Source organism: Stegastes partitus, unplaced genomic scaffold (genome assembly GCF_000690725.1).
Source record: "Stegastes partitus isolate 25-593 unplaced genomic scaffold, Stegastes_partitus-1.0.2 Scaffold173, whole genome shotgun sequence".
NCBI classification, from domain to species: domain Eukaryota; kingdom Metazoa; phylum Chordata; class Actinopteri; family Pomacentridae; genus Stegastes; species Stegastes partitus.
In genome coordinates, this window is record NW_007577904.1 from 367,706 (window position 1) to 381,790 (window position 14,085).

General features: G+C 41.0%; 1 protein-coding gene across 1 annotated transcript in view; it reads right to left on the reverse strand.

The window, feature by feature from the left end:
• cdin1 (CDAN1 interacting nuclease 1) overlaps window positions 1-14,085 on the reverse strand; it is a 55,305-nt gene that overhangs the window by 15,924 nt on the left and 25,296 nt on the right. The window contains exons 9-11 of the mRNA XM_008279861.1: window positions 13,873-13,940; window positions 12,372-12,437; window positions 11,961-12,066 (exon numbers count right to left, since the gene is read on the reverse strand). Coding sequence (XP_008278083.1) covers window positions 11,961-12,066; window positions 12,372-12,437; window positions 13,873-13,940 — 240 coding nt within the window. The remainder of the gene's footprint in view (window positions 1-11,960; window positions 12,067-12,371; window positions 12,438-13,872; window positions 13,941-14,085) is intronic.

The window sequence follows — 14,085 nt, forward strand, 5'->3', positions numbered from 1 at the left end:
GAACTCAGTGCTACAATTTGAAAACAAAACGGCTGGGAGAGGAAAAAAAGAAGGAGTAGTTCAAAGTTTCACTCAAGAGTGTTTTGTTTCACCCGGGCAGCTGAAGGTAAATGTTTTCTGATCATTATTCAGAGCATTTATCCCCTTTCTAATTCAAACCACAGCGAATATTTAAAACAGAGCCAGTAGTCTTTCCTCTAACCACCAGCTCCATCCTTAGCAGGGACTCGAGGGGGAGTGGACTGTCAGCAGCTCTGAGGATAGAGTTCCTCAAACTGTTAAACCCCCTCATCACCAAATTAGGAGAGGTGTAGTCTGTAGCCCAATGGTATGTCCAATGGAAAAGTAATATAAAAAGTAAAGTAAGATGTAATTTAATGATGCGTGACAGTGTATATGCAATATTATTTGCAATTACAGGAAGAACTTTGGTTTGGATTCGATTTCGAGTTCTAAAAAAAGGAATAGAAAGAGTCAGCAAACTTAAATAAACAAAAAGCAAACGTCTGAGACAGTCGCCAGTCCTGACAAATCAAACTGCAGATAAGGAATGAAAAAAGGAAAGGGATCAGAAATGGTCAGGCCAAAAAACTCTGTCTGAAGTTAATAGTTTTCACATCCATTCCAGTCGCAGAGGAAGAGAATGTGAAGTGTCGGGCCGGACAGTGAGCCAGCCCCGGCTTAGCTGCAGCTGTGCTCAAATGGAAGTGGCACTTTCTATCAGAGGCCTTTCACCAGACAGCTCTATTCTGCCCGTTCACTTGTAACCTCCGTGACACACGGACACCCATTACAAAAAATAAGAGTGGTCATTTAAAGCACACAGCCGTCATTGGAGAGACAGATTCTGGGTTTAACATGGGGGAAGATTCATGGTGCGAATGTGCCAGCTGATGGAGATATCACTCAAAATGAGGAATAGATTTCTCTGACATCTCTGTGGCGGCTGTTCAAAAGGGGGCGGGTTGAAGCCCTAAACTCTGCAAAGAGTTTATATTTCACTTGTTCAGAAATGTATGCCTCTGTTATCTTGCATCAGTCCAAAGAAAAAAGGATTGGGTATCGTCCATTTCAACTTCCCGCCTATGATGAAACGTTACATCGACAGCAGACAGAGATGGAATTTGGTTCATATTATTACCTTGTTAACTCCTTCAGTCCGTGTCACAAAGTTTGTGCCAGAGCAATCAATAAAAAAACACACTGTACATTAAAAAAAACCCCAAAAACATGTTTTCAACACAACAGAGTTGAAAATTGCATCAGCAGTAATTCTATGAGTGCACGTGTGTTCTAGGGACTTTTAACAAGGCTCATTGACCAGATGCATTTTTTCCCCTCATTGTTTATGGACCTGACAGAGTTTGTGGAGACAAATCTGTTGACCCGATAGATCTTGTACATTAACCCCCAGAATTGATGAGCAAAATCAGAAGGTCAGCACTTGGACACGGGCTCCTCATGTGTCTTTGATTACACACTCCCACTAAAGGATAGGCAGGCAGAGATGTTTAAGCTATCAGGCAATCAGACCGCCGAGAGACGTGAAACTCAAACCAGAGACAGGAGAGGGAGAGGGCTGCCTGGGAACAAAGATGGGGGAAGAAGGTCCTGACGAACCTCTTTAACAAATGCCAGGCCAGCGAGGAAAGACTCAGATGTGCTTGTATCTCTTTCAGTGTTTCTGGCAACAACACAATGAAGTGAATTAATAATAAAATATATAGCAAAGTTCACAAAAGTAAATACCTTTTCATCTGGTATTTAAATTTAATTACGGCCCATCAATCAAAATGACATTAAGTGAAATCAGATATAGGCCTTACGTATAAAACAAACAATTCAAAATATATATATCAAAATTATGTCTGAAGACGGATGAGGTCATGTGGCACGTAAAAAAGAAAATATAACCTCTTCTTAACTGCAGTTTAGAATGATGGGAGGAAATTCAAAACAGCATTGCTTCTTTGACGTAATTTAGAGGCTGACTGGTGTTTTTTGGTGAAGCATATTTCTTTGTGTCTGTTAACAATAATTCAGTTATTCTGTAAAATCCTCTGTTATTTGCTACATTATCCAGGAAGAGATTGCAAGATACAGAGAAAACAGGAAGAACTCCGTCTCTCGGTCCAGAACATGGAAACCTTTTTTATAAATCGGTTCCTTTATCAGCATCTGAGCAACTTTAATACACACAGATGTCACTCTGAGTCAGGATAGCAAGTAATACTAAAACTACACGACTAGAGATGCATGCAGAATGCACTGTATCTGTGTGTGTGTGTGTGTTAATTAAGTGTAATTATAGAATTATATTCCTGCCAATAGTCGTAGCTCCAGACGACCACTGTTTAAAAGGAAATTCATTCATTGTTCATTGTTTGAAATTGGGAGATAAAAAAATCTGAAAACTGAACAAGAAGCCAAAATCAGTGCAAAAAAAAAAAAGGTGGAAAAAAAAACAACAAAAAACAAGGTTATGTGAGGGACAGTGGGCCTATAAAAAGAAGCCTACTGTCTAGGTTATCTATAAGGAACCACTTATCACAAGCGACCAGCTCCACACAGTGACTGATGGGCCTCCACAGACCACGAGTACCAGCACATTATCTGGTACACACAGAGCTGCTCTTTAAACACAAAGGCAGAAATATGAAGCATTGTTTCCTTGCTTGTCATTTGGTAAAAATATTTGTGTTATTTTTGGTCTGAAACAGAAAGACTGTTTACTGTTTTCGTGCCTGCAAACGCGCGGAGACGTTGCTGACCGACATATAAATTAAAGCTAAGATAAATTGGCTTAACTGAACCGATCATTTGTGGCATGTAAAACACCACTGATTTAAAACCAAAGTGGCTCTTAAAATGTTCAATTAAATCTTGGGCGTATGAGCACAAGTACATGGAGCAATGCTACCCGCAGGAAGACAACAGTCAACCCAACAAGATTAATAGATCTGAAAAAAATACAACAAAACTGTAATCTCCCAAAAAAGCTGTTCCACATTTTCCCGTTATGAAGTTGCAAATCCAGAACTAAAACATGCATTCCTCCCCTGTCCATATATGCCATTTAAAAAAGTAAGATCTCTTAACACCAAATGCCATTCCTTAAACCAGGACCAGGGTGCTTCCATTCAGTTGGGATTTTTTTTAAACAAGAAAAGAATTCCATTTTTTTTCAACACTTTCATTGGTTTCAGTCACTTCTTGCGACAAGCCACAGCACTCACAGTCGAGCGCTTTCCTCAGGCCTTAGGAGGAGGCTGGAGGAATCCTCTGATGACTTCTCGCCTCCTTCATCCTTCTCAAACATAAAGTGAAGATGCAATTAAGCTCTTCAGTTGGACAGATGTTTCTGAGGTGCATGACATGAAAAATGCCTCCTAAGCCAAAAGTCTTAGAAAGAATCAAACATTTGTGTGGCAGCTTACATTTGTGTTGTCTGCTGAGCTTAACCGTGTGCTTCCACCAGGTGAAAATATGCCGAAATTACTATTATGATGGATTCAGCAAAGCACAAAAGCTTTAAATGCTAACATAATTGCCCCTTTCCTTATTTCTGCACCTTTCACTAAGTGTGCAGGCATTTGTGTGATGCACAGAAAGAATCATGCAATATGTGCAAAGTCTATTTGCCTCCATGTCAAGAAAATATTACTGCAAGTTTAACGTCACATTGAGGGTAATGTGGACCTGAATGTCTTTTGGAGGTCAGGCAGCCATTTAAATTCTCCTGTTAGATTGACTTTTACAAAAAGCCTTTTCTATTCCTTGGCCACCATTCTCCATGCTTTTGACAAATGCTGCTGACTTCTTCCTGGAATGAAACCCAGAAGGTCAATGTAGAGGGAAAAAAAAAAAAAGAAAGAAGGGGAGAAGGCAGCGAGACTGAGAAAATGAGGGGGGTTAAAAAAAAAAAAAAAAAAAAAGTGTGTCTCTAAGTCTGATGACATACATCGTGAAAGCTGACAAAAAAATGTACGTTCGTCTCTAAAAAGTTCCATAGCAAAACAGGAATTCGTGGCGTAGACATGCTTGCACCTCATTTTACTTCAGGCTTTCCTCTCCATCTCGCAGTGTCACAGGCGAGCAGAAAGACAGGAGGAGGGGTATGTATCGCTGGGGTGCCGCTTTCTGTCCCGCTCCTCGTTTGTACACACAGCGGCCATGTCAAAGCTGCTCTCACACTCAATGGTAAATGACAAATTTGGATAATGCACACATACAACCCTACCAAAATAAATAGGAGACATGGAGGCTTAACCACGGCTAAATCCTGAGGCTGCTGGAGACCTGAGAGTGCGGATTACACCCCAGACGCCTTAAACAATGCACCCAAATGTGCATCCTTAAAAGCATGAAATCCTTGAAGCATCAGAGCCGCCTTGTCATTTACCATTAATATTCCAAGTTGCTTGTGCTTTGGGGGGCTTGCATTGCACTTCTGTGTGCTGATGTGCCCTAAAACAAACACTTGCAAAGCCCTAAAGGAACCACCATTGTGGATAGCTATTTTTCTAGCTGTGGAATATTCTACAAGAGGATGTCATAACAAAGGAAACAATAAAAGAGGCCACGTTCCTGCACAGCATGGGGCATCCATAACTATAAATAGGAGGAAGGCTATGTCAGAGGCACTTATGTTGCACCAGGAAAACTGAAAATTGTGCCTTAAAAAATAGAGGAAATTAACTTTCTAACCACAATTTTGCTTTGATATTAAGTAGATAAAACTACACAACAATGAATTATCACCCTAGAAGGCGACCTTGTCAACATGACAACAGAGTGGCTTATTTAGGAGACTAAACACACTGGTGCTCGGTGCAACGCTGCAGCTATTCAAATATTGGGCCACTGTGATTCTTGCAAATATCAGTTATTCTTTAAAGTACACTATTGCCATGGAGATGTTTTTCTCTTTTTTTTGTCACCTTTCTTTGTTGTGCACATCTCTGACAGGAACCTGAGGTAAAGGATGGCAGGGCACAGGTCTTGGACGTGTCACACTGTCACCCCAGAAGCGCCAGTACCTGTCCTCAGGGATGGCCCTGTAATGTCCGGCCTCATTGTATCAGCAGCAGCCACGGCCTGTGGGCACCCTCTCTCAGGTGACATCCCCTATCTGCTCCGGCTCTATGATGTCCTTGCTGCTGAGGCTTTTAATACTCCCATGCTCCTATTGCATTAAATGGGCCCATATAAGCTGACAATTTGGAGGAAAATCCATATTTAAGCACAGACACACACCATAAGACTGTTATTGCTGCACAGGAGCAAACACCTCCATTCATCCAAGTGAAAGCAAAGTGTTTGCACATCTAAAGACCTCAAGAAGATGGCATTAAACCTTTCATTTAAAAAAATAAAACAAAAGGCATAATCAGATAAATTCAATAAGGGTCGTCTGCAACACACTGTATCATTAGACTCTGCTAATTAAGCATTCCCGTCATCACTGCTTTGGAAAAGTTCAACAGAAATGATGGACATGTCCATTAAAAAAAGGACGGCAACGTACAATATCTTGAATCATAAAATTAATTTGATGTCGCCAACAGATTGACGTTCAGAATTACCACGCAATTTCATCGGTAAAACCAACAGCGTACAGTTCCAGATGTAATTGGAAAAAGTTCACAAAGAACTCAAGACGTCTAATTGCAGCTGAGTCAACTAATATAAAACATCACATAAATCTTATTTCTGTCTGTTTATTAGCCAACGTGTCAGGAAGCAGATTAGTGATGCTGTAGGAACAGTCTGTTGAGAGTCCACAGAATTACGACTTCCTCATTAATTGTAGCGTTGCGTCCATTATGTTCATCAAAAGAGTGCTACAACAAAGGACAAGAAAGGACAGATCTGAATGGAGATCGATATATTTTCTTTCGGAGCATGAGAATTCTCTGCTAGTAATTATGGGAGGACATAAATTATCTACATTATAACAGGGCAGAATTACTGAAACAAAGGAGCCAGATGAAACATAATACATGTGCGTGCATTCAAGTCTCAACAAATTTCCAAGTGGTCAAGCCAGATGATGTATAATGGCAAACCCAAAAGTCTTAACCCCCATTTCATATGAGGGAGAAATGAGGCATACTGTCCCATTATTTTGCTATAAATCATTTTTTTGTGGACGGCTGACAGCTTTTTATCAGATCTAACCTTTTCAAGCCTCCATTAAGAGTGCTAACATTTTCAACTCTGACACATTTTCAGTTTACGAATCGCACAGCTGATTTACTTTGGGGAGGGGGGGAGCTGGCGTCCACGCTCATTTTCACGCAGGCTGTCTGTTGTGTTGGCTGGGTTGGAATGGGGGAGGGAAAATAATGAATACGAGCTCCCAATCAATTATAACTCTACATTTAAACCTTTAATTTTCTGGACTACGGTACAAAGCTATTGTGTTATTTGTGGTAAAAAGTATTTTCTGATTTACTCTATTGATTCTTCCTCGGTACACAAATGCTGCATAGAGGGCAATTAAGGGCTACAAAGATCCCTCATAATCTGACATGTTAATAATGAGTGGACTTTATCAGAGAACAGATGCTGTGAGACTGTGAAAAAGACAAAGACTAGACGAACAGGACACAAAAGACAAGCATGATATCAATTTAAGAGGAACCGCTGCAGTCAGTTTTGTCAGATATTTGCTTTGTGACTGAGCTTTGATGTGAAAGGATGTAGTGTTAATATTTTGACTGATTTTTTTAAGGATTTTTTTTCCCGCACAAGCTGTGATACATGCTCTCCTGACAACACGGACCAATCACTGATCTATAGATGCATCTATTTATCCATCCATCAAGTATCAAAACTTTCCTGGTGTCTTTTGTCCTTCGTTCCAGATACACAGCCTTTACAAGGGACTTCACAGGCTGACAACTGCATATTAAGTAACGGAAATACACAGGGACCACTTGAAGGGAACGGACAAAATTTGTAATCAGCAATCGCAAAAAACAAAATCTCCTTTTCTACAGCAGTTTTTTTTATAAATGTATTTTTTTAAATGCACAGATAATCAGACAGTCAGCAAATAATTATGATCTGCATGTATTCTCGATTAGATACGCAATCAGCTAGATAGTCAAATACAAAAGCAGAAGTTTAACTGCTGCTCACAGAGTTATGGAAGGAACTTTGCCAACCATAATTGATTTAAGTACACCATAATCAAGGAGGGGCAGTTAAGGTGGCACCACGCAAGAGTCCATATTTCATTACATGCTGTGTTTAACCTTACCCACTTCTCCTAAAACACACAAGAGGCTCATTATGTGTTTAATATTCACCAGCAGGTGAATAATTTTTATGCAACTCTGATAGTTGGGCGAGATGGATCACTCAATTATCTGAACATCCGTCAGAGCAGAGGGCTCGCTGGCTCTGGAACGCCACCAGCTAAGATTGATGGCTAGAAGACACCAATAGCTGCTGCTTCACCATCTCATCCAGGCACTGGGCCTGAACACGCCGTCTGATTCTGCAGAAGACCGTTTTTCTCTCCATTTTTTTCCCATCCTTTTTCTTTTTTCTTGGGAGCATTGTAGGTGAAGCGTCATTACCCCTCACTCCACTGAAGAGGGGTTCATTATGGGGTTAGTGTGTTGGCAAGACTATTGTTTGGATGATAAATGCAGTTGGTGAGGGCTTTGGAGGGAAAATTAGTTATGTTTTTTTTCTTTCCGTCTACAAAAACATGTCCCCACTCTGCGATGCTTGAGGGCAAACAAAGAACAATTAACACAAGCAATGGGTGAAGCGGCTCAGTTAAAGCAAAGAGGGAATTCATGAAAAATAAGCAAATCACTGGAAATGTCAATCAGGGGCAATGAAGTAATTACAAACACTGGTGTGCGATTCCAAGGGCAGTCAAAAAGGAAACCGAAGGAAGTAGACTCGAGCACTGAAATCTGACTTTGAGGAATGAAGGAATGACCAAACACCCCGAATGTCAGCCCTTCAAGGCCCGTCTCATAAACTCAAACCGCCTAATTAGAAGTGAAATGAAAGGAGCATGATGTCACCCAATCACTCTCTTGTCACCTGTTTCTTTATTGGTTTATATTCTCGTGACTGCGGTGCAGGGATCCCACGGCATTCACTTTATAAACACACACTAACAGGCACATGTGTGCACACATTTGTACCTCAGACAAAAATGCATAAGGTCTAACAATAATGGAAAGATAAGGCACATTTGGAAATGTCAGTGGTAAATGTCAATTAAAATTTACAAGGGTGCTGGAAAAGGTAGGGTCTGAAGGGACTGACATTCTTTTTCTTTTTTGACACACAATGTTTGTCTGACTCGGCTGCTGGCTGACGTGATGGGATCTACTTTGTCAGTTCCTTAATACACTTGGACAAGACTGCCCCAGTGAATATAAATGAAAGACACCCACGGGCAAATATGCAAGGCTCAGACTAACCCTAACTGTCCAATCAAGCTGTAAGTATTGTGATATTTTTCAACCTACTGTAAACCTTTGCCACGCATGCCAAAGTTGGGAAAAAAGAGACAACTTGAAAGTGTTTTTTACTACTTCTATAGTTAAATATTTAGGGAGACTTTTCGCCTGTATGTGGTGCAGCTCATGGTGCTAATCATCTCAACTCTTTATTTTAGGTTTGACCGACTGAGCCGGTCTGTCCTATTAGGCATAGTCTAGGAATGTTTTAAAGCTTAAACAAAGCCTTTGTTTTCAATCACTAACTTTCTTTGAGGCATTTAATGAGGACTAATAAAGATTCTAGCCATCAAAGTTTGGCCCTTTTTAAATTCACACTTCAGTGACTTTTAGTTCTTGACATCGACAACAGTTTAAAAAAAAGCCTGTGCTTTCTGTCTGGAAGTAGACCATTTCAAGATAAAACTATGTTGCTCGTAGAAAATAAAACACACCATTAATCATGACCTTGACCTCATCTCCTGCATTTTAACTGCTCAGTGATATTGGATGAGTCATCTTGCCGGATAATCGAATGATTGTTCTGTTAGGCATCTGTAGGCTGTCGTAACATTTACTGAATGTGGTGCATTTACTGCCTTTCACACACACGTGGACAAAGCTGTTGGTAATTAGCCAATGAAAATCAGACATTGCTTTTGAACTGAGGTTCAACAGAATTCTTTTTAAAAATAAACTCATGAAACAGGCCTGGACAAAAATGATGGTATCCCTAGAAAAGACTGAAAATAATGTGACCATAGGGACATGTCCAATCAAGGTGTGTCCTCTAATTAGCATCACAGGTGTCTACAAACTTGTAATCAGTCAGTTGGCCTGTTTATAGGGTTACAGGTAGTCACTGTGCTGTTTGGTGACATGGTGTGGACCACACTAAACATGGGCCAGAGGAAGCCAAGGAGAGAGTTGTCTCAGAGATTAGACAGAACATGATAGAGCAGCATTGTAAGGTAAAGACTACAAGACCATGTCCAAGCAGCTTGATGTTCCTGTGACTGCAGTTGCACATATTATTCAGAAATGTAAGATCCATGGGACTGTAGCCGACCTCCCTGGACGTGGCCACAGGAGGAACACTGATGACAAATGGAAGAGACGGATAATACGAATGGTAACAAAGAGCCCAGAACAACCTGTAAAGACATTAAAGGTGAACTCCAAGGTCCAGGTACATCAGTGTCATCCATCGTTGTTTGAGCCAAAGTGGACTTCATGGGAGACGACCAAGGAGGACACCATTGTTGAAAACAAATCATAAAAAAGCCAAACTGGAATTTGCCAAACTGCATGTTGACAAGCCTCAAAGCTTCTGGGAGAACATCCTCTGGACAGACAAAACTGGAACTTTTTGGCATCAGCTCTGTGTTCACAGATGCAAACATGAAGCATATGAAGAACAGAACACTGTCCCTACTGTGAAACATGGAGGAGGCTCTGTTATGTTCTGGGGCTGCTTTGCTGCATCTGGCACAAGGTGTCTGATTCTGTGCAGGGTCCAATGAAATCTCAAGACTATCAAGGTGTTCTAGAGAGAAATGTGCTGCCCAGCGTCAGAAAGCTTGGTCTCAGTCGCAGGTCATGGGTCTTGCAACAGGACAATGACCCAAAACACAAACAGTTAAAAACACCCAAGAATGGCTCAGAGGAAAACACTGGACTATTCTGAAGTGGCTTCTATGAGTCCTGATCTAGATCCTATTGAACATCTGTGGAAGGAACTGAAGAAGGCGTCCTTCAAACCTGAGACAACTGGAGCAGTCTGCTCATGAGGAGTGGACCAGAACACCTGCTGAGAGGTGCACAAGTCTCAGTTACAGAAATCGTTTTAATGCAGTTATCGCCTCAAAAGGTTGTGCAACAAAATGTTAATATCATTTTAGTCCAGGCCTGTTTCATGAGTTTATTTTTTAAAATAATTCTGTTAAACCTCGGTTCAAAAGCAATGTCTGATTTTCATTGGTTAATTTTCATAGAATTTTTATTTATTATTACTTTTGTCAGATTCAAGTTATTTCTGTGACAATTGCGGCTTTTTCTTTCATTAACCGAAGGGTACCAACAATTTTGTCCACGTGTATAGCAAAATAAATATTAGTCTTAAAAAAAAAAAAAAAAAAAAAACTAAAATCTCTCTCTTGGAAATTACACTTATCTATAATTATAATTATTTTTATAAAATTTGTCAGTTAAATTTCAGGCATTATCAATCAAAATGAAAAAAATCACGTTATCAACTTAATTTGTGTGCTAAAATACTGTAAACATATGCTAAAACTACAAAAAAATACATGTAACAATCTCCTTTTGTTAGAAATCATAGCTATCTATTTGAGGGAATCCCTAATATAAGTTTTATATGTTGAATTTTTAGAGGTATACATTACACACTGGAAGGCTACGCCTATATGAAAACTCATTTGTGGTAAACAGCTTCACTTTCTGTGTTACGGTATGCAGAAATCTGATCCTCATCTGCACATGCACCAAAAAAACAAAAACAAAGACACATAAAATGAGAAAACCTGGACACAGCGTCAAGGACTGGAACCTCCTGGCACTCCAGCACCATGTCACAACATGTCAGCTGGCCATCACTGCTGATGGGGCTCAGGGCCTCAGCCAGGCTCTGGAACCCAGCGCCACGAGAGGCAGGGATATGAGGACCATGTGTGAGCGACCACCACTCCTGTGTGTGCGTGTTGCAGCATAAAAATCTCTCTGATTACTTCAGTTTTAAGTAAAGACCTATATAGAACTGAGTATTGTGTTAGCTGTGCTTTCTTTATTTTTAAAAAAAAAAGATAAACAACACTTTTCATATTATATAACATGATGTTTTTTGTCATCATTTCATAGGAAGTGGCTGACCTATCCGATTTACATGTATATTGCAGTTTTTAAAGTAGAAACTTGTATGTCTAAATATAAGTAATTACAAAAGCAAAGCACACTGTAAAAAAAAAACAGTAAAATAAACAGCATCTCTAGGACTCATTCATAAATTTGTCTGCATACGCACATATACACACGCCTCACTTCCAGCATGGTTAGACCACGAGGGCCTGTTCGCGTCCAAAGGTTTTCATGACAACAGATGCAATGCATTAATCATCCATTTCCTAGCTTCCTGTCCAACACAATGTGTATACTTTACAAAACAATCAAGCTCACACACAAACCATTCAGACTGCAAAGGGCTCTGATATCAAGAGTGGATGTGGAAGTAGCGTAATGTACAGATGCACCATGTGGAATTGTGCGGTTAATGTGGCCTATGCCAGGGAGGAAGTGGTAAGCGTTGTTGGACAGAGATATGAGCTGCTTTCATAACAGTGAGAAAATCTGATGGTGGTTTGCGGTCGAAAAAAAAGGAGAAGTTTTGAAGAATATGCAAACATAGAAATTGTTGGTCGCAACACTATACGGCTAAAGTGAGTGCAAACAAAGCACGAGGAGAAGGCTCACCTGTTCCAGTAGCTCCAGAACTGCTCATTGAGGTATGTGCGATGGCTGTGGTCATCACCGAAAGAGGCTTTGCTCTCAATCCAGTGTACGATGTGGCCCTCCACAGCTTTTCATAAACAAAAACAGACGGCAATGCTGAGAAAAATGGTGACAAGAAATCCACACAAGGAAAATCCAGGAGGGACAAGTGACATTTACCTTTTCCCCCTGTCATTCACACAAATCAAAGATCTGGCATTGTCTGCATACGCACATATACACACACCTCACTTCCAGCTGGTCAGACCACGAGGGCCTGTTTGCGTCCAAAGGTTTTCATGACAACAGATGCAATGCATTTAGAAAAAGATGCCTAAGGTTAGAAAGTAGTTCTTTTAGATACATACTGACATTCATAATGTAAATACTAACCAACTGGAACCTCCAGGATGATATCGGGTGTCTTGTCGTAGCCCATAGCTCTCAGTTGGTTTTCATCTACAGGAGATAAAGTGCCGCAATAAGTTTTTCTATTCACTGAACAAGTTCTGTTAGATAATCAAGCTCCTCTATGAACATCACTCCCAGGCTGCTGACCTAACCACTTTAACCAGGGGGCTGGTAACAAAGCCCTCAGTGTTAGCGAAGCAGAAGAAATAGCAGCAGAGGACAGCAAGTGCAGTAAAACCATTAACTACATCTGCCACGTATTCGCTGTCATTGCACAAAAACCTGTGAAGCCCAGTTACAGAGCTGCTCTCCAGTTTGCAGTGCTTTATAAAATATACAGCATGAGGACAAGGTTGGCATTATAGCCTCTGTAAGCCTGACCCCTGTCTGTGCAGGCTGCAGCCATTGTCCTTGACTTCTGGCGTGCTTCGGCCATTATCCCTACAACACCTGATTTCTCCATTAAATCTCTGGCTGACCAGGTCATTCGGTTCCAAGGGCCTGCCTCTTTGTCTCCAGCCAAGCTCAACTAATGGGGCATGGAGGGGAATTGAGGAGAGATGGAGGGTGGCGGTGTCAGTGGTGGTGAGGAGGTAGCATCAGCCAAGGATGAAGAAAGAGAGCTGAGAGAGGTCAGTGAGGCTGCCAAAGGCCTGTGGTTTAGAGGGGCATCCTGGATGTGGTAACGTAGGCGTAGATGTGTGTGTGCAGAAGGATGGGAACCTCTGTTCACACCCACTGGGCTGTTGACATTCTCATGCGGCTCTGATCGCCTTTTTACATCAGCTTTGATTAAAATTAATGGGCCATCCCTGCTGTTGGGTAGCTTATTTCCAATCCATTTATCAGATGGGGTGAGGCCGCCTCAGTGGCCCTGGTGCCCTCCGAACTCTGACAGTTTTAGAACAGTCCTCGGTGCAGCCCCGAAGAAAGGTCAGCTCTGCGTGTCCAAATAAATGATATGGTCTTAATGACAGAGGGAATGGCTTTTATCCTTCATCACTCATCTGACCTAGGGAATGATGATGGGATGGAGGTGATAGGAGGAAGGGAGGGTTAAAAAGTCTGTCCCCAATTTCATACCGGGACACTCTACCTTGATTTAATTTTGATGATACGAGGAAAAGCTATCAGGGTGATCTCCTGAGAACAATCTGTTATTACAAAAATACAGCTAGGTACATGATCAAGATTTTTTTCTATACACACAGAACAAGAACACTCAACTGCAACCCGAGAGGACTAAATGTTCAAGTTAATGAAACTGAGAGGAGCTTTTATTCTTTAAATATTAATTATAGGCTGGTGTACAAACATCCAAGGATATATGATAACAGTTCTTTGTCACTGGCAAATCAATAGCAGATAGCATCTACTGCATCAGTCATGTCACGGCCTTCCTTTACTAAGCTTACCAAAAGGCTACACTGCCGTGACCTCGGTGACTTTAAAAATGTGATGAGAAGGTCAAGAGACGGCTTACCCAGGAAGGAAAGGTTCCTCTCGTTCAGTTTGTCACGCAGCAGCACCTCATGCTCTTGGCCGATAGCACTGAGAATAAAGTCAAGGATTCCAACATACAATGCAGCAACAACAGTGTTTTATACGTACGATGTGGACTGAGCAGGTGCAATAACATCAAATTACATGAGAAGTTCTAAAACAGTATTTATGTGAACACAAGAAGATTCTGCTG